Raw genomic sequence first — 26836 nt, 5'->3', positions numbered from 1 at the left:
CAGCTAATGTAGCAACAACGTGCTAATGTTCACCAATACACAGCAAAGACAAAGATATTGGCAAGCTGTATTAGGGTATTTCATGATGCCCTTATTAAAAAATGTATAGTATAGGTCAGTTGTGTGTTGTGAAAGTGACGTATATAAATTAGCAAAAGGTCCCAGAACTGTCTGTGCTATCGTGTGAACTCTCGGTCATACCAAACTTGTTATTATACACCCAGCAGTGTTCATTTTGGCATCTGTTTTAGATTTAGTTTGTCTTTAGACTAAAATGGCTTTTAATCTTAGTCACATTTTAGTCATTTTTATCCTTCTTAGTTTAAGATTATCAGTCTAAACTCTGGACAATTTATGTCTGGTTTTAGTCACCGTCATTTTAGTCAAGGCATTTTCCATAAAATAATTAATATTTAGGCTACCCCTAACTTCCACCATGTGCATATTCTGTGAATCAATTGAAAAAGGGGAGAATCTGAGTTTTCCAACAATGCCAGAATTATGGCTGTACTCCTGATATTCAGTAAATAGCAGAAGTATTTCCAATCGTGTAAAAAGTAACGGCAACTCGCATTTGCGGAACGCGAGAGTAACAACACAGATGAATATCAGCGCAAATGGCAAAATATAGCTTTGGATGTGATCAAAGCAAAAATGGCCAGTTTGAACATTGGTTCCTAACAGAATAGAGGTTAGCTACAATTTAGAAGTTCCCTGCCTGCGCATCAGTTCAAAAGAGAGACGATTGAAGTGACCGCCGGGAGCTGTGTATGCTGGAAAGGCGGGCAGGGCTATAATAAACTCAAGTAGACTGCGCACATGAAAGACGTTCATTCTGTCAGAGAGACGATTGCTTCAAAGGCATGCATGCTTCTGATTGGACAAAACAGATCAGAAGGAGCGTCATGTCAAATTGAATGACCATTAGTCTCAGGTGAACTTCTCATCTTGTTATATTTAGCGTCAACTAAAATGACGAACTATTTGTAAGTTGTTGTTTTTTTTCCCGGGCATCTCGTCTTCATATAGTCTTAGTTTTAGTCAGGAAAAATAAGTTGTTGTTTTTTTTCCTGGGCATCTTGTCTTCTCATAGTCAGTTTTAGTCAGGAAAAATAAGTTGTTGCCGAATATTTTTCGTTATTGTTGACAAAATGAACTCTGCTAAGTTCATAATAGTTGGAATCAGTATATGTATCGGAATGCTGCCCAACAATTCTTGTTACAAGTCTTATCTCTGACTGAATGAGAGGAGTAAATACTGCATACAAGATAGGGGACTATGTCCCAATTATCTCTCCTTCCTCTCAAAGTGTGCACTTGTTAACTTCCCTTCACCAATATTAAAAGGTAATGACTGGTATAATTAATTAAACTATTTTAGATTTGTGGGAAGTAGTGAACACTTCAGGAGAAAGTAGACATTATTGGGATGTACCCAGAAAAGTCCTGATGGGAGGAATAACACTAGGGCAGCACCCCAAATAGCACCCTATTCACTACACACACACTACTAACCAAAAGTAGTGCACTAAAGGTCTATAGGAAATAGAATGCCACTTGGGACACACACTTATTTGCAACAGAAATGAAAATTAATGTTTTTTTTTTATTGGACAACTTGACAACTGTTTTCTTCTGTTTGGGGCCTAATTAATAGATCCTGATGGTCCTGGGCCCAATAGATCCTGATGGTCCTGGGCCCATTTATCAAGGTGGGGTGTTGATCTAGAATCACTGTTCTCCCCGTTTATAATCATCTGTTTCATTACGCAAATATGGATCTTAGATCAGCACTCCTAATGGGAGACGCTTGACACATACGGCCCATGATCACACCATGCCTTCTACAGTCTCTAGTTTGGGGGCTATGGGTATGGTATCAGCCACTGGGAGTCTCTCCTGTTCCTGGCAGGCCACCTGGTAATCCTGTAGGACCTTCACCACGGCACTGTGGCCAAACTGCAGGGCATCATCCAGGGGAATGTTGCCCCACCTGGAGGGAGGTGGTAGAGATGAGGCAGAAGCTAGATGAAGCATGTCAGAAGTTATTTAAAAAAAAAATATCTCTCAATAAAGACAACGGCCATAAAGGACCGAATGAGATGGAGAAATAAAGACATGAGAGGCTGGGAATATAGTAGCTAAGAGATGTTGTCAGGTTGGAGGAAACCTAACAATAGAGATTGTTATAGGTGGATGAATGAATGAATACTACCGTACCGGTCTTTCACAAAGGGGTTCACTTTGCAGGCGTCTGTTAGGAACCGTACCACATCCACATGGCCTGAGGACAAAGCACAAAAGAGGTATCTTAGCCCGGTAACACTTGCTAAGAGGCACACATACATAATTCCTTATGATACACTTCTACTGCATTATAACACTTGCTAGAAGCTGTAATAACAACTCATAAGTATCTATAACATCACTAGGAAGTATTATAAGGCATTTGATTGAACCTTTATTTGATCAGGGAATCATACAGAGGAGCCCTGAATTACATCAATGACAGAAAACACAAACTTCAATATAAATACAAAATGCAAACAGAAAGAAAAACACGATCACATCATTACCCAAGATGCACCAGAACATCACATTCATCAGTAATACTACGGTCATCAACCAGCTGTCTGAATGACCCAAGAGGCACCAGAACATCACATTTGTCAGTAATAAGGTCCTCAATCAGCTGTCTGACTGACCCTATAGGCACCAGAACATCACATTCATCAGTAATAAGGTCCTCAATCAGCTGTCTGACTGACCCTGGAGGCACCAGAACATCACATTCATCAGTAATAAGGTCCTCAATCAGCTGTCTGAATTACCCCTAGAGGCACCAGAACATTACATTGAAGAATATCTTGAAGAGCCAATGCCACCAGTGGAGAGAAACTCACCCTCACCAGCAGCCACGTGTAGCGCGGTCCTAGAGTCATAGTCCTTCAGCTCCATGTCCATCAATGACAGAGCAAACCTCAGAGGATAGGAGACAAGCTATATTCTACATAGTATTCCTCATTTCAAAGAGTTACAGTGAAGGTTTAGTAGCTAGGAGAGTGACATCCAGAGTTACTGTGAAGGATTAGTAGCTAGGAGAGAGAGTGACATCAAGAGTTACTGTGAAGGATTAGTAGCTAGGAGAGAGAGTGACATCAAGAGTTACTGTGAAGGATTAGTAGCTAGGAGAAAGTGACATCAATAGTTACTGTGAAGGATCCGTAATTAGGAGAGCGAGTGACATCAAGAGTTACTGTGAAGGATCTGTAGTTAGGAGCGAGTGACATCAATAGTTACTGTGAAGGATTCGTAGTTAGGAGAGCGAATGACATCAATAGTTACTGTGAAGGATTAGTAGCGAGACGAGAGAGTGACATCAAGAGTTACTGTGAAGGATTAGTAGTGAGGAGAGCGAGTGACATCAATAGGTACTGTGAAGGATTAGTAGCGAGACGAGAGAGTGACATCTACAGCATGTGACTTCGTTGTGAAACTAAGTAAAACATAAACCCTCCTTCTGTAGACTCCTTGATTTGGTATTTTACCTTCTGAGGGCTGACACATCTCCACTGTAGGCTGCAAACATCAGGCTCACCACAGACTTGTTCTACAGATATAGCAGAGATAAATACACCTTAGACTGGGCGGGATACCGGTAGACAACACCGCCCCCATGTCAGTCATAGTGCTCATCATAACAAGAGCAAACTTCAACCTCAATTCATGTTCTAGCAAATATGTTTAATTGTTGGTATGTTTACCTTAACAATTCCACAACAACTACCTAATACACACAAATCTAAGTAAAGGGATGGAATAAGAATATGTATATTTATGTGTATATATTAGATTTCTATTCCTTTACTTAGATTTGTGTGTATTAGGTAGTTGTTGTGGAATTGTTAAATTACTTGTTAGATATTACTGCACTGTTGGAACTAGAAGCACAAGCATTTCGCTACACTCGTAATAACATCTGCTAACCATGTGTATGTGACCAATACAATTGGATTAGATTTTCATAAAACGCTCATAACTCTCAAAAGCCCTTACCCTATCATCCCCGTCCTGCCTTCGAGGGTCCTGCTTCTTGACCAAGTGTCTCAGGTTGTCATAGTTGTGGAAGTTAAACGAAGACACCAGCTCCTGCAAGACCAAGACAGAAAAAAGCAGATTGTTTATGGGGAAGCGAAAAACACGATACGTGTTGCATGTGGTTAAACGCTATTTAAAGAGTACCTATACGAGAACTTCGTAACACATTCAAAAACCTCGGCAAAACGCATGAATACGGAGCACACAAGCATTTCTCCCTCCTGTACATGCAAGTGTTCACTCTGTACAAGTCATTCAGTCATTGTGTCATACATCGTGTGTAAAATGGGTTACCTGGCAGAAGTGTATTCCCCGGACACTGTTTCCAACTCTGTCTAACGGAGGAGACCAACACATCACTCCCATGACGTTAGGAACCACCAACAGAACTGCTCCTGACACCCCAGACTTAGCAGGCAAGCCCACCTGGGAGAGAAGCATACAGGGGCCATACAGGGTATGGTAAAAGTGTCTGTTATATCATCCCACTAAAGAAAAAGGTGGCCTTCATTTGGCAAATAGATGTTTAAAAAGATTTACTCGACTATTATTACAGGGTATTTAAAACAGTTTACTAAATGACTAATACAAATACAGTGTATTCAGGAAGTATTCAGATCCCTTCACTTTTCCCACATTTTGTTACGTTACAGCCTTATTCTAAAATGGATGCAATTTAAAAAAATGTCCTCAATTTACACTCAATACCCCATAATGACAACGCAAAATAAGGTTTTTAGACATTTTTGCAAATGTATTAAAAATAAAAAACAGATACCTTATTTACATAGGTATTCAGAACGTTTTCTATGAGACTAGAATTTGAAATCAGGTGCATCCTGTTTCCATTTATCATCCTTGAGATTCCATTGATCATCCTTAATTGGAGCCCAACTGTGGTAAATTCAATTGATTGCACATGATTTGGAAAGGTACACACCTGTCTATATAAGGTCCCATAGTTGACAGTGCATGTCAGAGCAAAAACCAAGCCATGAGGTTGAAGGAATTGTCCGTAGAGCTCTGAGTCAGGATTGTGTCGAGGCACAGATCAGGAGAATGGTACCAAAAAATGTCTGCAGTATTGAAGGTCCCCAAGAACACAGTGGACTCAATCATTCTTAAATGGAAGAAGTTTGGAACCACCAAGACTCTTCCTAGGGTTGGCCACCTGGCCAAACTGAGTAAGAAAGTGACCAAGAACCCGATGGTCACTCTGACAGAACTCCAGAGTTCCTCGGTGGAGATGGGAGAACCTTCCAGAAGGAGTCTCTCCAAGAAATGGCCATATCACAGTCTGCCGATATGGACTGCCCGATCAAGAGGATCCTCCTGGATGATGTATTTTGAGAGAGAGAGAGTGGTAAGCAGTCTGAAACTCCTGAAACTTCCGTAGCCATTGCACGGATTGAGGGAGACAATGCCATCCTGTCTGATGTTCAGACTCTGCTTGCAGATGTAAGAGAAGAAATCCGTACTGCCCTGCTCACTTCACTGTTGCTCCAAGCCGTGGAAACTGCAGTTCTGAAATACATCAAGAAGCCTGAAGACCATACACACCGCAGCATACATGTTAGACCCCAAGTATGCTGGCAAGAGCATCCTGTGTCTGGTGCAGAGATCAACAAGGCCTATGGTGTCATCACTACCATGTCTCGCCACCTTGGCCTGGATGAGGGCAAGGTTCTTGGCAGTCTGGCGAAGTACACTTCCAAGCAAGGGCTTTGGGATGGAGATGCAATACGGCAGTCATGCCAACATATCTCATCAGCCACCTGGTGGAAGGGACTTTGTGGATCTGACGCTGTTTCCCATGTTGCCTCCAACATCCTCCAAATCCCACCAACATCAGCCGCCTCAGAGCGCAACTGGTCGTTGTTTGGAAACACACACACCAAAGCACGCAACAGGCTGACCAATACAATGGTTGAAAAATTGGTGGCCATCCTCAACAAGGTTGGAAAATGACAGTGAAGATGAGGCCTCAGAGTCTGATGTTCAAGAGGTGGACATTGAGGAGGTCCAGGGAGAAGACACGGAAGCCTGAGAAGAAGACAACCAAAGATTTTGTTTCTAGACTATCATTTTACAGATATATGTTGAAAATGTTTTTGGGAGATGCGATGGATCATTGGGAATCATTCAATATTCTCTTTCTTTTGTTGTTCAGTGAAATCATCCCATGTGAAGAGTCAACTCATTTAATTAAAGTTCAATTTGTAACTAAATTGTTTTTTAAATTTCTATTTGGAAGGATTAAATCATTTGCAATTATGTCTACTTATGATAAGGTAAAAGGTTTATATTTCTTTAGGAAGGATTTAATAATGTGTAATGATGTCTACTTATGATGAGGTAAATTGATTATGTTTCAGTCTCCATATGATATGGTAAATATATCCAATGCAAAAAACATCTACAATTAAATGGTATTAATATTAATTTATATTTCCGTTAATTCCCATATATTCCCATATATCGCCGTTAATTCCCACGGAAAGTTTCTACCTCTGAATATACCCCAAAATGTTCAACCCTACTGAATACTTATGTAAACGTGATATTTTTGTTTTTTGCTTTGTCATTATGGGATATTGTGCGTAGATTGATGAGGGAAAACAAATCTAAAATTTTAGAGTAATGTTGTAACGTAACAAAAAGTGGAAAAACTGAATGGGTCTGAATACTTTCAAATGCACCGTACATAGGTAGTTGTATACCTTTCCCTACTATATCATATTACTACTGTATAACTACTATAAGACTACTGTTTAACTACTATATGACTACTATATAACTACTTTATGACTACTATATACCTACTTTATGACTACTATACAACTACTTTATGACTACTATACAACTACTTTATGACTACTATACAACTACTTTGACTACTATATAACTACTTTATGACTACTATATAACTACTATATGACTACTGTATAACTACTATATGACTGCTATACAACTACTTTATGACTACTGTATAACTACTTTAAAACTACTTTGACTACTATATGACTACTTTATAACTACTATATGACTACTGTATGACTACAGTATGACTACTATACAACTACTTTGACTACTATATAACTACTTTGACTACTATATAACTACTATATAACTACTTCATGACTACTATATGACTACTATATAACTACTTTATGACTACTATATGACTACTATATTACTACTGTATAACTACTATATGACTGCTATACAACTACTTTATGACTACTGTATAACTACTTTAAAACTACTTTGACTACTATATGACTACTTTATACCTACTATATGACTACTGTATGACTACAGTATGAATACTATACAACTACTGTATGACTACTATATAACTACTATATAACTACTATACAACTACTTTATGACTACTATATAACTATTTTAAAACAACTTTGACTACTATATAACTACTTTATGACTACTATATAACTACTTTGACTACAGTATGAGTACTATATGACTACTGTATAACTACTACATAACTACTATACGACTACAGTATAACTACTATATAACTACAGCATGAGTACTATATGACTACAGCATGAGTACTATATAACTACTATATGACTACAGTATGACTTACATGGAAGGCCATCTGTCCAGAGAAGTCGTACATGCCGCAAGAGTGCATTAGACTCAGGGTGTTCCTTACAGCCTCGGCACTCAGGACGCGCTCGCCGGTGATTGGGCAGATCCCCCCGTGGGCCAGCGTTGCCGCCATGACACTTCCAGACTCACAAGTCACCTCTATGGAACACAGCTGAAAGGAAATCATTGATTTACTATATAGAGAGAAACATGAAGGCTCCGTGTTATCCCAGACACATATTAAGCCTAGAACTGAACTAAGAAGTCTATGGAGAATCTCCATTGAAATAACCTTTTTTAGGTCGAGGACTAAGCCTAATTTATGTCTGGGAAACCGCTCCAGTGTCTGTGACTCATATGCACAGCAAGTAAATAGGGTAATGCTTTATGTTAAGGTCCAGTCACAAGTCAGCATAATGACGCATTACCAGAAATAGCAAAACCACATACACTGTAACAGTGTGATAAGGTTTATCCGAGGAAGTGTAGTTTACCTGGAAATAGAAGTCCAGCGCGTCAATCATTTCTGCCCCAGTGGGAAAACACTGCAGATGAAAATCAGTTCCTATGATCAATATTTCATACAGGTACAGAATATCTCAAACATTAATATCATATAACCATCGCACAGTGAGGGATCAATATCTTTCTGGTGCACAAACCTCCTGACCTGAGTAGGAGTTGGAAAGTTATCAGGAGGTGTGTCCCAGAACTACTGTAAATAAAATGTTCCCATCGCCACTGTCCCTCACACACCTTCTTCTCTTTGAGGTAGTACCCGATTGCAAAATTTCTGTCGCCTGTTTCTTTTTCCGACTGGAACCTGAGACACAGAGAGACAAAGAGACTCAACAACAACAACATCAATAATATAACAAACAGAGAGAATAACTCTGCTTTCGGAAAATGAAGACATTAACTAAAACTCACGTGGCATTGCTGAACCCCACGTACTCTCGACCGGCCATCTTCTTAATGAACTCCATCATCTGAGGAGAGAGGATGGGAGATATCGTATAGTAATGTATTGTAATGTAACGTATCATGTGTGTATTGTATAGAACTACGTTTGAATGATACTGAATGATGACACACATTAAGTCTATCTACTTACATAGTCAAACTTCTCTGCCTTATTTGAACCGGGCTGGTGACACACAGAAAGACAGACAGAACAGCCGTGTAAATGATAGGTCACCACATCAAAACCTTTTCAGTAGTCAGCCACCGGGTGGCGATGTTCTACAGGGCTTCAGGACTCAGTAGGCTCAACACACTTTAACAGTATGAACGATCACACATCTTGAAGTCCTAATGTCTACTCCTGTACAAGGTGACAAAAACAAGCAGTTATCACAGTAGACGGTGTCCTAATAAAGACACTGGTTATATGAAGTCTCAGGATAGTACAGGTACCCTCTGTAGTAAATCTGCAATATCACCTGTTCCAAAGCAACAGCACCTGGTCTGAAACAGGTGTATCACTGACCCAGCATTGAGAGGTTAAAGGTGGATTTGGTTCGGAATACATTTTTTAAGGGGGCTACTTTATATAAATTATAGAGCATAGCCGTGATGGCCCAAGTGACCCCAAATGTCCAGTATTGGGGTATAAATAAGATTGTTTGCGTCACAAAGATGCATTATACAGTAATAGTTTTATTTAAGTATATCTATTAAATTATAGATTCATTCTGAACAGATAGGCCGAAATCCAGACTTAAACCCTCCTGTTATTCCTTCAGGCTAACTTCCGCCTGGGGCCCCATATGGCTGGGGCCCCTGCTGTCTTTATAGCCGAAATATCTAACTATATATCAGTTAAACTCGCCTGTTCTGTCTATGTACCTTTCTCTCTCTCTGAGATAACACACACGGACCACCTCTCCAAAGTGCTCTGTTAATTGGTTAAACTGATGGTCCCACCGGTCCCAGGGTCCCTCCCCCAACAGTGTGAGGGTGACAGGAGAGCCAGGGTCAACACTACTCACTACACTACCGACTACACTACACTATTCACTACCCTACTCACTACCCTACTGACTACCCTACTCACTACCCTACTCACTACCCTACTGACTACACTACCGACTACCCTACTGACTACACTACCGACTACCCAACTGACTACACTACCGACTACCCTACTGACTACACTACCGACTACCCTACTGACTACACTACCGACTACCCTACTGACTACACTACCGACTACCCTACTGACTACACTACCGACTACCCTACTGACTACACTACCGACTACCCTACTGACTACACTACTGACTACCCTACTGACTACCCTACTCACTACACTACTGACTAGCCTACTGACTACCCTACTGACTACCCTACTGTACATGTAACTACTATCTACCTTACGTGCCAGATAGGCTGTGCGTGTGTGTGTGTTTAGAGCTGCATGTTTCAACGGGACAAAGCCAAACCTACGTCAGCCTCGGGTCAAAGATTGACAGATGCCCTGGATCTTGGTTTGTTGTGTTTATTTGCTTGTCAAACACTGAGTGGATTTAGCAAATAATGACAGTGACAAATATCACTGATGCATCATTGAGAGTGGATGTTTTAAGGGAATATTTAAAGTCTGACCGGATACACTCACACCATGTATAGGGTGGTCTGTAGACTGTCTGTCTAGTTACAGGATACACTCACACCATGTATAGGGTGGTCTGTAGACTGTCTGTCTAGTTACAGGATACACTCACACCATGTATAGGGTGGTCTGTAGACTGTCTGTCTAGTTACAGGATACACTCACACCATGTATAGGGTGGTCTGTAGACTGTCTGTCTAGTTACCTTGATAAGAGAGCTAATCACAATGGCTCCAGCATTCACCATGGGGTTGTGGGGTTTGTCTAGGCACACAAAACACGAGTTGGTTATTATCAGAGTTAAGACAGAATACAGTATGGTCACAGAAGTAGAATGATGCTTTACTATTTGGAGACTAAGTCTTTCTTCGAGAGCTGACATCACATCCACTTGGTAGAAAGTAGTAGATCCTATCAACCTGAACTCACGTGGTCTTAACTTGTACTGAAATCAAATCATATTTGTCCAGCAAACTAACAAAACACCTGCAAGACAATAATGTACAGCAACAGGAGCAAGGGTTCCCTTACCCACCTTCCTCATCCAGGTAGAGCTTGTTGAATTTCAGTCCACTGGGCTCCATCCCCACATAGCGGTGTACCTTCTCTGTCCCAGCCTCGTGGATGGCCACAGCATATTCCAGTGGCTTCACACACGACTGGAGACAGAAGGGCTGCTTAGTGTCCCCTACTGAGTGTCTGGGGTGAGAGCAGGGAGAGACAGAGGGTGGGAAAAGGCCATTAGTAAAGAGGAAATAAAGGAAGAAAGGAGAGAGAGGACCAGAGAAACAGAGGAACAGAGAAACAGAGGAAGAAAGGAGAGAGAGGACCAGAGAAACAGAGGAAGAAAGGAGAGAGGACCAGAGAAACAGAGGAAGAAAGGAGAGAGGACCAGAGAAACAGAGGAAGAAAGGAGAGAGACAGAGAGAGAGGACCAGAGGAAGAAAGAGAGAGGACCAGAGGACGAAAGAGAGAGAGGACCAGAGGAAAAGGTGTCAGTAGTATGAGTCACTATTTCACATTCAGTTATCAATCATCCAGATATATAAACACACAGGGAGGTTGTACCCACCTCTGTCCGTCCACTGTACACAGGGAGGTTGTACCCACCTCTGTCCATCCACTGTACACAGGGAGGTTGTACCCACCTCTGTCCATCCACTGTACACAGGGAGGTTGTACCCACCTCTGTCCATCCACTGTACACAGGGAGGTTGTACCTACCTCTGCCCATCCACTGTACATAGGGAGATTGTACCCACCTCTGCCCCTCCACTGTACACAGGGAGGTTGTACCTACCTCTGCCCGTCCACTGTACACAGGGAGATTGTACCCACCTCTGCCCCTCCACTGTACACAGGGAGGTTGTACCTACCTCTGTCCATCCACTGTACACAGGGAGGTTGTACCTACCTCTGCCCGTCCACTGTACACAGGGAGGTTGTACCTACCTCTGCCCGTCCACTGTACACAGGGAGGTTGTACCTACCTCTGTCCATCCACTGTACACAGGGACACACCCCAGAGATCAGGACTGAACTTGGCCAGGTGAGGAATGTAGACTGCTACCTGTAACCAGGAAGTACAGACCATCAGAACTACCAGAACCATATTACATGTAGATAATACTCCACAGGTGAAAGAATAAACGTTTTATTTTCAAAATGATAGGTCCGGATTCTACCATATTAATGACCTAAGGCTCATATTTCTGTGTGTTATTATGTTATAATTAAGTCTATGATTTGATAGAGCAGTCTGACTGAGTGATGGTAGGCACCAGCAGGCTCGTAAGCATTCACTCAAACAGCACTTTTTTGCGTTTGCCAGCAGCTGTTTATGACTTCAAGCCTATCAACTCCCAAGATTAGGCTGGTGTAACCTAGCTAGTTAGCGGGGTGCGCACTAATAGCGTTTCAATCAGTGACGTTACTCGCTCTGAGACCTTGAAGTAGTTGTTCCCCTTGCTCTGCAAGGGCTGCGGCTGTTGTGGAGCGATGGGTAACGATGCTTCGAGGGTGGCTGTTGTCGATGTGTTCCTGGTTCGAGCCCAGGTAGGGGCGAGGAGAGGGACGGAAGCTATACTGTTACACTGGCAATACTAAAGTGCCTATAAGAACATCCAATAGTCAACGGTATATGAAATACAAATGGTATAGAGATAAATAGTCCTATAATTCCTATAATAACTACAACCTAAAACTTCTTCCCTGAGAATATTGAAGAGTCATGTTAAAATGAACCACCAGCTTTCATATGTTCTCATGTTCTGAGCAAGGAACTGAAACGTTAGCTTTCTTACATGGCACATATTGCACTTTTACTTTCTTCTCCAACACTTTGTTTTTGCATTTAAACCAAATTGAACATGTTTCATTATTTATTTGAGGCTAAATTGATTTTATTGCTGTATTATATAAAGTTAAAATAAAAGTGTTCATTCAGTATTGTTGTAATTGTCATTATTACAAATAAATACATTTAAAAAAATATAAAAATAAAATAAAAATTAATTAATCGGTATCGGCTTTTTTTGGTCCTCCAATAAATCGGTATTGGTATAGGCGTTGAAAAATCAGAATTAGTCAACCTCTACAACAGACACATGTTGACGGAAAGCATATCAGAGAAAAAGACAAAGTAACAGGACAGACGACAAAAAAGAGAGCCAGTGAGAGACAGATGGAGAAGAGTGACACACATGAAAAGTGGAAACAAATCTACTCACATGTCCGCTGTGGTTTTTCTGAACGGTGTTGTAGATTTCATCTATTTTTAAAACGAAGGATTCAAACTCAGGGATGATGAACTTCTTTCTGAAGGCCTGGATCAGAAGCACTATGTTCCCACCTACACACCTGAGGGTTGGTACAACAAACAATACAGTATTAGATCATCAATACAGAAACCCGGTCATTGAACAAGTTCTAGAGCATTCTAGAAAACTAGTTCTGTGGAATGAGATGAACTTTTCCCAGATGTTTGCTTTGAAGTGGTGACACTCCCTGAGGCGGTGGATGGACTGCTGCTCATGACTGTATTATGACGTCTGACCTTCTTTTCTGTTGTTGTTTGCCTACTAGACTTGGTGCTGATAAGTGGTTTGAATTGTTGTGGAAATTAGGGTTCAGCGGAGCTATGTGAGAATGTAAACACCATTCTTTGTGACACACATGGCTAATGATACTCCTTATGTATCCTATTAACAGCCTTGTTTTACAGGGTCAGCCATAGCACTGCGCCCCAAGAGCAAATAAGGGTTAAGCGCTTTGCTCAAGGGCACATTGACAGATTGTCAGCTCGGGTATTTGAACCAGCAACCTTTTCGTTTCTAGCCCAACGCTCTAACTGCTAGGCTACCTGCCGCTCGATGCTCCCTATATTATTTCCTACCCCAACCTATGTTGCACTTGAAAACAAACACATATGATTAGGGGCAAGAAAAAGTATGTGAACCCTTTGGAATTACCTGGATTTCTGCATAAATTGGTCATAAAATTTGATCTGATCTTCATCTAAGTCACAACAATAGACAAACACAGTCTGCTTAAACTAATAACACACAGACAATTCAACAATGATTCGTTTTCATGTCTTTATTGAACACACCGTGTAAACATTCACAGTTCAGGTTAGGAAAAATATGTGAACCCTTGGATTTAACAACTGGTTGACCCTCCTTTGGCAGCAATAGCTTCAACCAAACATTTTCTGTAGATGCGGATCAGACCTGTACAACAGTCAGGAGGAATTTGGGTGCTTTCCTCTTTACAAAACTGTTTCAGTTCAGCAATATTCTTGGGATGTCTGGTGTGAAGTGCTCTCTTCAGGTCATGCCACAGCATCTCAATCAGGTTGAGGTCGGGACTCCTGAAGTTGTATTTTCTTCTGTTGAAGCCATTCTGTTGTTGATTTACTTCTGTGTTTTGGGTCGTTGTCCTGTTGCGTCACCCAACTTCTGTTGAGCTTCAATTTCATTCTCCTGCAAAATGTCTTGATACACTTGGGAATTCATTTTTCTGTCGATGATAGCAAGCTGTCCAGGTCCTGAGGCAGCAAAGCAGCCCCAAACCATGATGCTCCCTCCACCATACTTCACAGTTGGGATGAGGTATTGATGTTGGTGTGCTGTGCCTTTTTTTCTCCACACATAGTGTTGTGTGTTCCTTCCAAACAACTCAACTTTAGTTTAATCTGTCCACAGAATATTTTGCCAGTAGCGCTATGAAAGGGACAACAGTGGCTTATTCCGTGGTGTCCTCCCATGAACCCTATTCTTGTTTTGTGTTTTACACAAGTAGACCCGTCAACAGAGATGCTAGCATGTTCCAGAGATTTCTGTAAGTCTTTAGCTGACACTCTAGGATTCTTCTTCTTAACCTCATTGAGCATTCTGCGCTGTGCTCTTGCAGTCATCTTTGCAGGACGGCCACTCCTAGGGAGAGTAGCAACAGTGCTGAACTTTCTCCATTTATAGACAATTTTGTCTTATCGTGGACTGATGAACATCAAGGCTTTTAGAGATTATTTTGTAACCCTTTCCAGCTTTATGCAAGTCAAGGTCTTTTGAGATCTCTTTTGTTGGAGTCATGGTTCACATCAGCCAATGCTTCTTGTGAATAGCAAACTCTGTAGCAAATAGCACATTTTGTGAGTGTTTTTTATAGGGCAGGGCAGCTCTAACCAACATCTCCAATCTCATCTCATTGATTGGACTCCAGGTTAGTTGACTCCTGACTCCAATTGGCTAATGACTTCTCCAAAAGCTTAGGGGTTCACATACTTTTTCCAACCTACACTGTGAATGTTTAAATTCTGTATTCGACACGGACAAGAAAAATACAATCATCTGTGTGTTATTAGTTTAAGCACACGGTTTGTCTATTGTTGTGATTTAGATGAAGATTAAATCAAATTTTATGACCAATTTATGCAGAAATCCAGGTAATTCCAAAGGGTTCACATTCGTTTTCTTGCTACAGTAGAAAAAAGGTGCTATCTAGAACTAAAAGGGTTATTTGGTTGTCCCCATAGCATAACCATTTGAAGAACCCTTTTTGGTTCCAGGTAGAACCCTTTTGAGTTCCATGTAGAACCCTTTCCACTGAGGGTTCTACCTGGAACCAAAAAGGGTTCTACCTGGAACCAAAAAGGGTTCTACATGGAACCAAAAAAAGGGTTCTACATGGAACCAAAAAGCGTTCTCCTATGGGGACAGACAAAGAACCTTTTTGGAACCCTTTTTTCTAAGAGTGTCGACTACCTGGCAGATATAAGGAACACTGGTTTTCCCCACGAGATCAAGATGCCTGGACTGTCAAAGTCCACTCCAGATGTCAATCATTCACTCTTTAACTGAATTGTAATGAAAGGACATGCATAGCCATAGCTGAAACACAAAGCTGTCACAGGTCAACTGATTAAGGGTTACATTTAATTCCAATCAAAATGTACTTTGTGTGTGTGTGTGTGTGTGTGTGTGTGTGTGTGCGCGTGTGTGTGTGTGTAGGCCCAAGGACCAAGGCAGCTGGCACCTATACATCTGAGTCGTACTCTGCTCTTTAGCCCACACAAGACTACCCGTATCCACCCTCAGCCCACGGTCCCTCAGCCCACGGTCCCTCAGCCCACGGTCCCTCAGCCCACGGTCCCTCAGCCCACGGTCCCTCAGCCCACGGTCCCTCAGCCCACGGTCCCTCAGCCCACGGTCCCTCAGCCCACGGTCCCTCAGCCCACTGTCCCTCAGCCCACTGTCCCTCAGCCCACTGTCCCTCAGCCCACTGTCCCTCAGCCCACTGTCCCTCAGCCCACTGTCCCTGAGCCCACTGTCCCTCAGCCCACTGTCCCTCAGCCCACGGTCCCTCAGCCCACTGTCCCTCAGCCCACTGTCCCTCAGCCCACTGTCCCTCAGCCCACTGTCCCTCAGCCCTCAGTGGACTGAGAGCACATATACTTTTGCCTCTAGCTAACTCTTAAAAGGACTTGAAGAGTAAATGCCAGAGAGAGGAGCCATGTGTGTTTGAGTGAGTGAGTGAGTGAGTGAGTGAGTGAGTGAGTGAGTGAGTGAGTGAGTGAGTGAGTGTTGTGAGGTCTGGGGTCCGCTCGCCAACCAAGAATTCACAAAATGGGAAAACATCAAATTGAGACTCTGAATGCAGAATTCTGCAAATAATATCCTCAATGTACAATGTAAAACACCAAATAATACACGCGAAGAGCCGTTCAAGTCTACAACCACCTAAAAGGAAGCAATTTGCAAACCTTCCATAACAAAGCCATCACCTACAGAGAGATGAACCTGGAGAAGAGTCCCCTAAGCAAGCTGGTCCTGGGGCTCTGTTCACAAACACAAACAGACCCTACCGAGCCCCAGGACAGCAACACAATTAGACCCAATCAAATCATGAGAAAACAAAAAGATAATTATTTCCAATGTGTCAAGTAATTAACAAAAAAACAGAGGAAACTAGAATGCTACTTGGCCTTAAACAGAGAGTACACAGTGGCAGAATACTTGACCACTGTGACTGACCCAAACATAAGGAAAACTTTGACTATGTACAGACTCAGTGATCATAGCCTTGCTATTGAGAAATGCCACCGTAGGCAGACCTGGCTCTCAAGAGAAGACAGGCTATGTGCTCACTGCCCACAAAATGAGGTGGAAACTGAGCTGCACTTCCTAAACTCCTGCCAAATGTATGACCATATTAGAGACACATATTTCCCTCAGATTACACAGACCCACAAAGAATTTGAAAACAAACCCAATTTTGATAAACTCCCATATCTACTGGGTGAAATACCACAGTGTGCCGTCACAGCAGCAAGATGTGTGACCTGTTGCCACGAGAAAAGGGCAACCAGTGAAGAACAAACACCATTGTAAATACAACCCATACAACCCATATTTACCTTTTCCCTTCCCAACTATTTGCACATCGTTACAACACTGTATATAGACATAATATGACGTTTGAAATGTCTTTATTCTTCTGTGATGTTTACTGTTAATTTTTTTTAACCTTTGTTTATTTTTTTATTTCACTTTTGTTTATTATCTACTTGACTTGCTTTGTCAATGTTAACATATGTTTCCCATGCCAATAAAGCACTTAATTAAATTCAGAGTGAGTGAGTGAGTGAGTGAGTGAGTGAGTGAGTGAGTGAGTGAGTGAGTAAGCCTACAACAAACTCTGGGTTAATAATCTGGAATGCTGAAGGGGTCAGGGTATTAATAGACTCACTCTACCATGGCACCTGGCAGTAAGAGGAGATGGAAATGTGATGACTGTGTGACAGAAGCAAAGAGGGCTAAAGAGGTGGAGAGGGGTAGAGGTGGAGAGGGGTAGAGAGGGGTAGGTGGAGGGGTAGATAGGTAGAGAGAGGTGGAGGGGTAGAGAGGTGGAGAGGGGTAGAGAGGTGGAGAGGGGTAGAGAGGTGGAGGGGTAGAGAGGGGTAGAGGGGTAGAGAGGTGGAGGGGTAGAGAGGTAGAGGGGTAGAGAGGTGGAGGGGTAGAGGTGGAGGGGTAGAGAGGTGGAGGGGTAGAGGTAGAGAGAGGTAAGGAGAGGTGGAAAGGGGTAGAGCGGTAGAGAGGGGTAAAGAGAGGTAGAAGGGGGCGAGAGGGGTAGAGAGAGGTATATAGAGGGGTAGAGGGGGGCGGAGAGGGGTAGAGAGAGGTATATAGAGGGGTAGAGAGAGGTAGAGGGGGGGTAGAAGGGGGTGGAGAGGGGTAGAAGGGGGTGGAGAGGGGTAGAAGGGGGCGGAGAGGGGTAGAGAGAGGTATATAGAGGGATAGAGGGGGGTAGAAGGGGGTGGAGAGGGGTAGAAAGGGGGTAGAGAGAGGTATATAGAGGGATAGAGGGGGGTAGAAGGGGTTGGAGAGGGGTAGAAAGGGGTGGAGAGGGGTAGAAGGGGATGGATAGAGGTAGAAGGGGGTGGAGAGAGGTGGAGACAGGTAGAGGTGGCTCTAGAAGCAGGTCCCAAATCCCCCCCCCACCCTTGGACCTACCCTCGGTTTATGCAGACCAGCTGTAAGCAATATGGTGGAAGCTCCAACAATGCACTGCTTGTACCTATCCAGACCCTTCAGATCTGCAAACATCGAGGGGTCAGGGACAAGAGGGAGGGGTATGGAGCAATGTGGGAACGTCTAAATCCAACAAGGAGACAAGCTGGGCAACTCACTTGTGGAAGAGTTCCCGGTCCATCATGGCGTCATGGCAGGATTCCGATACGGAGCGTTGCAGCTTGTCCATACAGTCCTTCAGTCGCGGGTCGGATACAATAAGACCAGTCCTCTTGAGGGCCTGATCAAATCAAATCAAACGTTATTTAAAGTGTATATAAAGTCACAAGACATGTTACAGTAAAAACAACACAATGAAGCGGTTCAAGTAAACAAAAGACGATAAAATAGATGAATAAATTAACAACACAAAGATTTGTTTGGGGAGAAAGGAATGATGTTGTCAGCGAAGCCATACAGCAAAGCTATACTGCAGTTTAATTTACAGTGTACTGTAAATCATTCTGCCTGGTCATGTCGAGTCCACATCTCACAAAGTTATTAATACTGTTATGCGAGGAACTTGGATGTGAACTAAATTTATATGAACTAACTTTAACTCATCTTGAGGCCCACTGACATACACCAATCTTGTTGCAAGTTGAGTAACTGATGTCCATTTTTTGTCCAAGCTGGACTGAAGCTGGTTTGGGTATGCTTTGAGTCACTTGTTGCAAGTTGAGTAACTGATACCCTTCTTTGTCCAAGCTGGACTGAAGCTGGTTTGGGTATGCTTTGAGTCACTTGTTGCAAGTTGAGTAACTGATACCCTTCTTTGTCCAAGCTGGACTGAAGCTGGTTTGGGTATGCTTTGAGTCACTTGTTGCAAGTTGAGTAACTGATACCCTTCTTTGTCCAAGCTGGACTGAAACTGGTTTGGGTATGCTTTGAGTCACTTGTTGCAAGTTGAGTAACTGATACCCTTCTTTGTCCAAGCTGGACTGAAGCTGGTTTGGGTATGCTTTGAGTCACTTGTTGCAAGTTGAGTAACTGATACCCTTCTTTGTCCAAGCTGGATTGAAGCTGGTTTGGGTATGCTTTGAGTCACTTGTTGCAAGTGTTTTGATTGAAACAGTGCAGTAGTGCTGGTGCAATATAAAACACAGATCAAATCAGAGCTTTGACTATCATTGACATCTTCTACAATTGATTATTTTGTTTAACAAGTTCGTTTTTAGGGGGATAATTTCATCACATGTTGAAATACAAAACCCCCATGTTATAGTTGAATGATGATACAACCTAATCTAGTCTGTCTAGTCTCTGCACGGTAATCTTTCCAACCTAATCTAGTCTGTCTAGTCTCTGCAGGGTAATCTTTACAACCTAATCTAGTCTGTCTAGTCTATGCACGGTAATCTTTACAACCTAATCTAGTCTGTCTAGTTCCTGCAGGGTAATCTTTACAACCTAATCTAGTCTGTCTAGTCTCTGCACGGTAATCTTTCCAACCTAATCTAGTCTGTCTAGTCTCTGCACGGTAATCTTTACAACCTAATCTAGTCTGTCTTGTTCCTGCAGGGTAATCTTTACAACCTAATCTAGTCTGTCTAGTCTCTGCAGGGTAATCTTTACAACCTAATCTAGTCTGTCTAGTCTCTGCACGGTAATCTTTACAACCTAATCTAGTCTGTCTAGTTCCTGCAGTGTAATCTTTACAACCTAATCTAGTCTGTCTAGTCTCTAACGGGTAATCTTTACAACCTAATCTAGTCTGTCTTGTTCCTGCAGGGTAATCTTTACAACCTAATCTAGTCTGTCTTGTTCCTGCAGGGTAATCTTTACAACCTAATCTAGTCTGTCTTGTTCCTGCAGGGTAATCTTTACAACCTAATCTAGTCTGTCTAGTCTCTGCCGGGTAATCTTTACAACCTAATCTAGTCTCTGCAGGGTAAACTTTACAACCTAATCTAGTCTGTCTAGTCTCTGCACGGTAATCTTTCCAACCTAATCTAGTCTGTCTAGTCTCTGCACGGTAATCTTTACAACCTAATCTAGTCTGTCTTGTTCCTGCAGGGTAATCTTTACAACCTAATCTAGTCTGTCTAGTCTCTGCAGGGTAATCTTTACAACCTAATCTAGTCTGTCTAGTCTCTGCACGGTAATCTTTACAACCTAATCTAGTCTGTCTAGTTCCTGCAGTGTAATCTTTACAACCTAATCTAGTCTGTCTAGTCTCTAACGGGTAATCTTTACAACCTAATCTAGTCTGTCTTGTTCCTGCAGGGTAATCTTTACAACCTAATCTAGTCTGTCTAGTCTCTGCCGGGTAATCTTTACAACCTAATCTAGTCTCTGCAGGGTAATCTTTACAACCTAATCTAGTCTGTCTGGTCTCTGCCGGGTAATCTTTACAACCTAATCTAGTCTGTCTAGTCTCTGCACGGTAATCTTTACAACCTTATCTAGTCTGTCTAGTCTCTACAGGGTCATATTTACAATATATTCCAGTCTGGCTAGTCTCTGCACGGTCATCTTTACAACCTAATCTAGTCTGTCTGGTCTCTGCAGGGTAATCTTTACAACCTAATCTAGTCTGTCTAGTCTCTGCCGGGTAATCTTTACAACCTAATCTAGTCTCTGCACGGTAATCTTTACAACCTAATCTAGTCTGTCTGGTATCTGCAGGATAATCTTTACAACCTAATCTAGTCTGTCTGGTCTCTGCCGGGTAATCTTTACAACCTAATCTAGTCTGTCTTGTTCCTGCAGGGTAATCTTTACAACCTAATCTAGTCTGTCTAGTTCCTTCAGGGTAATCTTTACAACCTAATCTAGTCTGTCTTGTTCCTGCAGGGTAATCTTTACAACCTAATCTAGTCTGTCTAGTTCCTGCAGGGTAATCTTTACAACCTAATCTAGTCTGTCTTGTTCCTGCAGGGTAATCTTTACAACCTAATCTAGTCTGTCTAGTTCCTGCAGGGTAATCTTTACAACCTAATCTAGTCTGTCTGGTCTCTGCCGGGTAATCTTTACAACCTAATCTAGTCTGGCTGGTCTCTGCAGGGTAATCTTTACAACCTAATCTAGTCTGTCTGGTCTCTGCAGGGTAATATTTACAACCTAATCTAGTCTGTCTAGTCTCTGCAGGGTAATCTTTACAACCTAATCTAGTCTGTCTAGTCTCTGCCGGGTAATCTTTACAACCTAATCTAGTCTGTCTTGTTCCTGCAGGGTAATCTTTACAACCTAATCTAGTCTGTCTAGTTCCTGCAGGGTAATCTTTACAACCTAATCTAGTCTGTCTAGTTCCTGCAGGGTAATCTTTACAACCTAATCTAGTCTGTTTTGTTCCTGCAGGGTAATCTTTACAACCTAATCTAGTCTGTCTAGTTCCTGCATGGTAATCTTTACAACCTAATCTAGTCGGGCTGGTCTCTGCAGGGTAATCTTTACAACCTAATCTAGTTTCTGCAGGGTAATCTTTACAACCTAATTTAGTCTCTGCCGGTTAACTTTACAGCCTAATCTAGTCTCTGCCGGGTAACTTTACAACCTAATATAGTCTCTGCAGGGTAATCTTTACAACCTAATCTAGTCTGTCTGGTCTCTGCAGGGTAATCTTTACAACCTAATCTAGTCTGTCTGGTATCTGCAGGGTAATATTTACAACCTAATCTAGTCTGTCTAGTCTCTGCAGGGTAATCTTTACAACCTAATCTAGTCTGGCTGGTCTCTGCAGGGTAATCTTTACAACCTAATCTAGTCTGTCTAGTCTCTGCAGAGTAATCTTTACAACCTAATCTAGTCTGTCTAGTCTTTCGAGGGTAATCTTTACAATCTATTCCATTCTATCTAGTCTCTGCAGGGTCATCTTTACAATATTTTCCAGTCTGTCTGGTCTCTGCAAAGGTAATCTTTACAACCTAATCTAGTCTGTCTAGTCTTTGCAGGGTAATCTTTACAACCTAATCTAGTCTCTGCAGGGTAATCTTTACAACCTAATCTAGTCTGTCTAGTCTCTGCAGAGTAATCTTTACAACCTAATCTAGTCTGTCTGGTATCTGCAGGGTAATATTTACAACCTAATCTAGTCTGTCTGGTCTCTGCAGGGTAATCTTTACAACCTAATCTAGTCTGTCTGGTCTCTGCAGGGTAATCTTTACAACCTAATCTAGTCTGTCTGGTCTCTGCAGGGTAATCTTTACAACCAAATCTAGTCTCTGCAGGGTAATCTTTACAACCTAATCTAGTCTCTGCAGGGTAATCCTTACAACCTAATCCAGTCTGTCTAGTCTCTGCAGGGTCATCTTTACAACCTATTTCTAGTCTCTCTGGTCTCTGCAGGGTAATCTTTAGACACATTCCTTCCTTCATCAGGCTTGGAGACATGGACACTATTTAATTTAAATAACATAATGAAATAGCCATGTTCCACGATACACCTTATTGTTTCAAGAGTCAATTCACTCAATTTGTTTTTTTTTATTGATTTAACCTTTATTTAACTAGGTAAAATCACATATCAGCGGAATGTATCATTTGAACAGCTATTTGTTATCTATTCAGAAAATTCATATGGATATGACTATCTATAACCTACTATAGGGGACTACAGTACATTGGCCTGTCTTGACATCTATATTGGAAAGTATGCTATGCTGAATATTATTTTTCTCCTGATAGTTGCACTGTCTATGTCAAAACACTGCAATTCAATTTGCAATGAACACCATGTCAGCTTGCACAAGGGATGTACTCGATGTACGCCTCACTTGTTGCATGTCTTTCCTTGCTCATAATTACCATATTCCTCATAATTACCCTACCTCCTCCCTTCCCCATAATTACCATATTCCTCATAATTACCCTACCTCCTCCCTTCCTCATAATTACCATATTCCTCATTATTACCCTACCTCCTCCCTTCCCCATAATCACAATTTTCCTCATAATTACCCTACCTCCTCCCTTCCTCATAATTACCATATTCCTCATAATTACCCTACCTCTTCCCTTCCTCATAATTACCATATTCCTCATTATTACCCTACCTCCTCCCTTCCCCATAATCACAATTTTCCTCATAATTACCCTACCTCCCCCTTCCTCATAATTACCCTACCTCCTCCCTTCCTCATAATGGCCATATTCCTCATAATTACCCTACCTACCTTCCTCATAATTACCATATTCCTCATTATTACCCTAACCCCTCCCTTCATCATAATTACCCTACCTCCTCCCTTCCCCATAATTACCAAATTCCTCATAATTACCCTACCTCCTCCCTTCCTCATAATTACCATTTTCCTCATTATTACCCTACCTCCTCCCTTCCCCATAATTACCATATTCCTCATAATTACCCTACCACCTCCCTTCCTCATAATTACCCTACCTCCTCCCTTCCTCATAATTACCATATTCCTCATAATTACCCTACCTCCTCCCTTCCTCATAATGGCCATATTCCTCATAATTACCCTACCTCCTCCCTTCCTCATAATTACCATATTCCTCATAATTACCCTACCTCCTCCCTTCCTCATAATTACCATATTCTTTATTATTACCCTACCTCCTCCCTTCCTCATAATTACCATATTCCTCATAATTACCCTACCTCCCCCTTCCTCATAATTAGCACATTCCTCATAATTACCCTACCTCCTCCCTTCCTCATAATTACCCTATTACCTCCCTTCCTCATAATTACCCTACTTCCTCATAATTACCCTACCTCCTCCCTTCCTCATAATTACCCTACTTCCTCCCTTCCTCATAATTACCCTACTTCCTCCCTTCCTCATACTGACCATACTTCCTCCCTTCCTCATAATTACCATATTCCTCATAATTACCATATTCCTCATAATTACCCTACTTCCTCCCTTCCTCATAATTACCCTACTTCCTCCCTTCCTCATAATTAACCTACTTCCTCCCGTCCTCATAATTACCATATCCCTCATAATTACCCTATTCCTCATAATTACCCTACTTCCTCCCATCCTCTTAATTACCATATTCCTCATAACTACCCCTCTCCCCCCCTTCCTCATAATTACCATATTCCTCATAATTACCATATTCCTCATAATTACCCTATTCCTCATAATTACCCTACCTCCTCCCTTCCTCATAATTACCCTACTTCCTCATAATTACCCTACCTCCTCATAATTACCCTACCTCCTCCCTTCCTCATAATTACCATACTTCCTCCCTTCCTCATAATTACCCTACTTCCTCCCTTCCTCCTAATTACCCTATTTCCTCCCTTCCTCCTAATTACCCTACTTCCTCCTAATTACCCTATTTCCTCCATTCCTCATAAGGAACCTACTTCCTCTCTAGCACATAATTACCCTACTTCCTCCCTTCCTCCTAATTACCCTACTTCCTCCATAGCACATAATTACCCTACTTCCTCCATTCCTCATAAGGACCCTACTTCCTCTCTAGCACATAATTACCCTACTTCCTCAAAGTAAAGAGAGTTGGCACTGCCACGGTGGCAGTTTGGTGGCCCCAAGTCTCCAATAACCCTTGCACTCAGCATACCTGGAGTAAGTATAGCTCAAATGGTGGAAAGACGAAGTTTGAGTGAGAGCAGAATTACATCAAGTCTCATAGATCATCTCTTATGACAGATTTTGTATCTTTATTTGCAAATAAATGTCTGTTCTTCAGTGTTTTTGTGTGTGTGTGTGTGTGTGGGAGGGAGCGAGACAGAGGGAGCGAGAGAACAAGAATGTGCTTTTGTGTTTGTGGCTGTATGTCTAGATCGAGAGAGAGTTTGTTGTCAAGGAGGGTTGTGACAGAGTAAGGTATTTAATTTACGACCTACTCTTCTTTCCTGTATAGGTTAACTGATGTGTGTACTTACTCACAGAGATAAAGTGTGAGACGGGGACTTGTTTCTGACCCTCTGTGATGGTGTAGAAGAGCATATCTTCTACCTCTGAGAATAGACCCTTCCCACTGCTCCTACATATACATACAGTGAAGAGGGAAATTGTCAGCTTTAAACAACACAGACATACACAACTTGATTGGCTATTTATAAAGAGTAATGGATGATTGAGGAGAATGGAGACAAGCCATGTTTTGAATATACAATAACATAGGCCTAAATGTGATTCACGCAAACACACAGTAAATTAATATCTGCCAATCAATACATAACACAAATGAACTGTCTGAACTGGAATAATAAAAACACAAACTCACAGTTTGGAAAGCACGTGGTCCATGTCTGAGGTTGTTCCGATGCGGTGCTGATCTGTTGAGCTTGTGTTGAAATATTGTGCCGGTTGAACATTAACATTACGACGACAACACGGTAATAAACCGTTGTAACAAACCTTTTTAAAAACGATTTTAGTCGTGTCTTTCAAAGTTTCAACAGCTGCTGCGTTGGTAACCCGTAATATTTTCAAACAGTGCATGGTTACACTAACTTTACAAAAAGAAAAGCATTTAAGGATAAATAACTGCCTTCGGATACCTTTTCGATAGTATTTCCGTTACTTTCTCCACTATTTACCCTTAGTCTAATAAGTCCGTTTTGGTCAACCGACTACAGGTATCTAGGCAGCAATCTCGTTTTCACGTTCGAAACTTGTCATGAGCGCACAAGAGGAAAACTGCGCCGATGACGTCGGAGTGTGTATTTATAGCAGGTCAACTTGGCTGCTGGGGAGCAAGGAAACCCCCAGCTCCGCTAAAACCATTGACAACTACAGTGCCCTTTTCAAAGAATTGTTAAATAAATGTTTATAACTATTTGGTTTTAATATTATCACATTTAAGAACATAGTCAGAACTAGATATTTCTGATTATTCCACATTTAGCTCTATCATCTGAGTAATACAGCAAATAACTGCATGGTTTTCATGATCTGTAAAATTCAACTGATCATTTTTTTCCATTTGGCATGTAACGCTAAGCAAACAATATGTGTAATTCATCTTGCTTCATCGGATATTAGGCTTTCAGAAAGAGCTTGACATTGGTAAATCCTCCTGGTAAAGTTGTCAGTCGGACTACTGTCATCACCACTACAGTATATGGAAAGCAAATCAAACAATATCTGGATATAGCCATCTAGTTTATACCCTGAAAGTTATCTTGTTAACTAGCCATATTAACGTGATATATTATTAGCTAGCTAACTATCAAGCTAATTAGACGTGGTCCATCAGTCAATGTAGCCTATCATGTATGTCTGCAGCAATTCTTAAATGCTACTAAAATCAATGTTGAAAAGGGGAAAACGTTAGCTAACTTCGCTACGTTGATTGTAGAAAAAGTGCATTAGGTCTACTTACCAGTTAAGCCAACTGTACAACGCTTCTACCGGTAGCTTGCAAAGTGAACACATTATCCGCCAACAGTAACGTTACATCGGCAAATGCTGATCATTTGTTTTATTTTTTATTTATTCGTTATTTTACCAGGTAAATTAACTGAGAACACGTTGTCATTTAC

At 41.7% G+C, this 26836-nt stretch overlaps 1 protein-coding gene across 7 annotated transcripts; it reads right to left on the bottom strand.

Moving 5' to 3' along the window:
* Nucleotides 1–1586: 1586 nt before the first annotated feature.
* Nucleotides 1587–26836, bottom strand: LOC110528580 (glutaminase kidney isoform, mitochondrial). Of its 7 annotated transcripts, XM_036984192.2 has the most exons (19): nucleotides 26677–26836; nucleotides 25576–25635; nucleotides 25236–25332; nucleotides 18519–18640; nucleotides 13060–13189; nucleotides 11821–11900; nucleotides 10866–11029; nucleotides 10536–10594; nucleotides 8831–8863; nucleotides 8647–8705; nucleotides 8473–8539; nucleotides 8211–8261; nucleotides 7712–7888; nucleotides 4393–4524; nucleotides 4057–4149; nucleotides 3549–3610; nucleotides 2904–2980; nucleotides 2221–2284; nucleotides 1587–1993 (listed from the first exon to the last, which is right to left on the bottom strand). In XM_036984192.2, the coding sequence occupies exons 1-19, from the start codon at nucleotides 26727–26729 to the stop codon at nucleotides 1831–1833; spliced, it is 1743 nt and encodes a 580-aa protein (XP_036840087.1). In that variant the 5' UTR covers nucleotides 26730–26836; the 3' UTR covers nucleotides 1587–1830. The 7 variants fall into 7 exon arrangements, 4 of the variants coding, with proteins under 4 accessions (XP_036840087.1, XP_036840086.1, XP_036840088.1 ...); XR_016497446.1 differs by lacking the exon at nucleotides 26677–26836 and having other exon boundaries at nucleotides 2904–3000; nucleotides 8387–8539; nucleotides 25576–25995; XR_016497445.1 differs by lacking the exon at nucleotides 26677–26836 and having other exon boundaries at nucleotides 8387–8539; nucleotides 25576–25995.

Source organism: Oncorhynchus mykiss, chromosome 7 (genome assembly GCF_057628025.1).
Source record: "Oncorhynchus mykiss isolate SJ-2025 chromosome 7, ASM5762802v1, whole genome shotgun sequence".
NCBI lineage: Eukaryota > Metazoa > Chordata > Actinopteri > Salmoniformes > Salmonidae > Oncorhynchus > Oncorhynchus mykiss.
The sequence above is the reverse complement of the archived record's forward strand: the minus strand, read 5'-3'. Positions and strand labels throughout refer to the sequence as shown.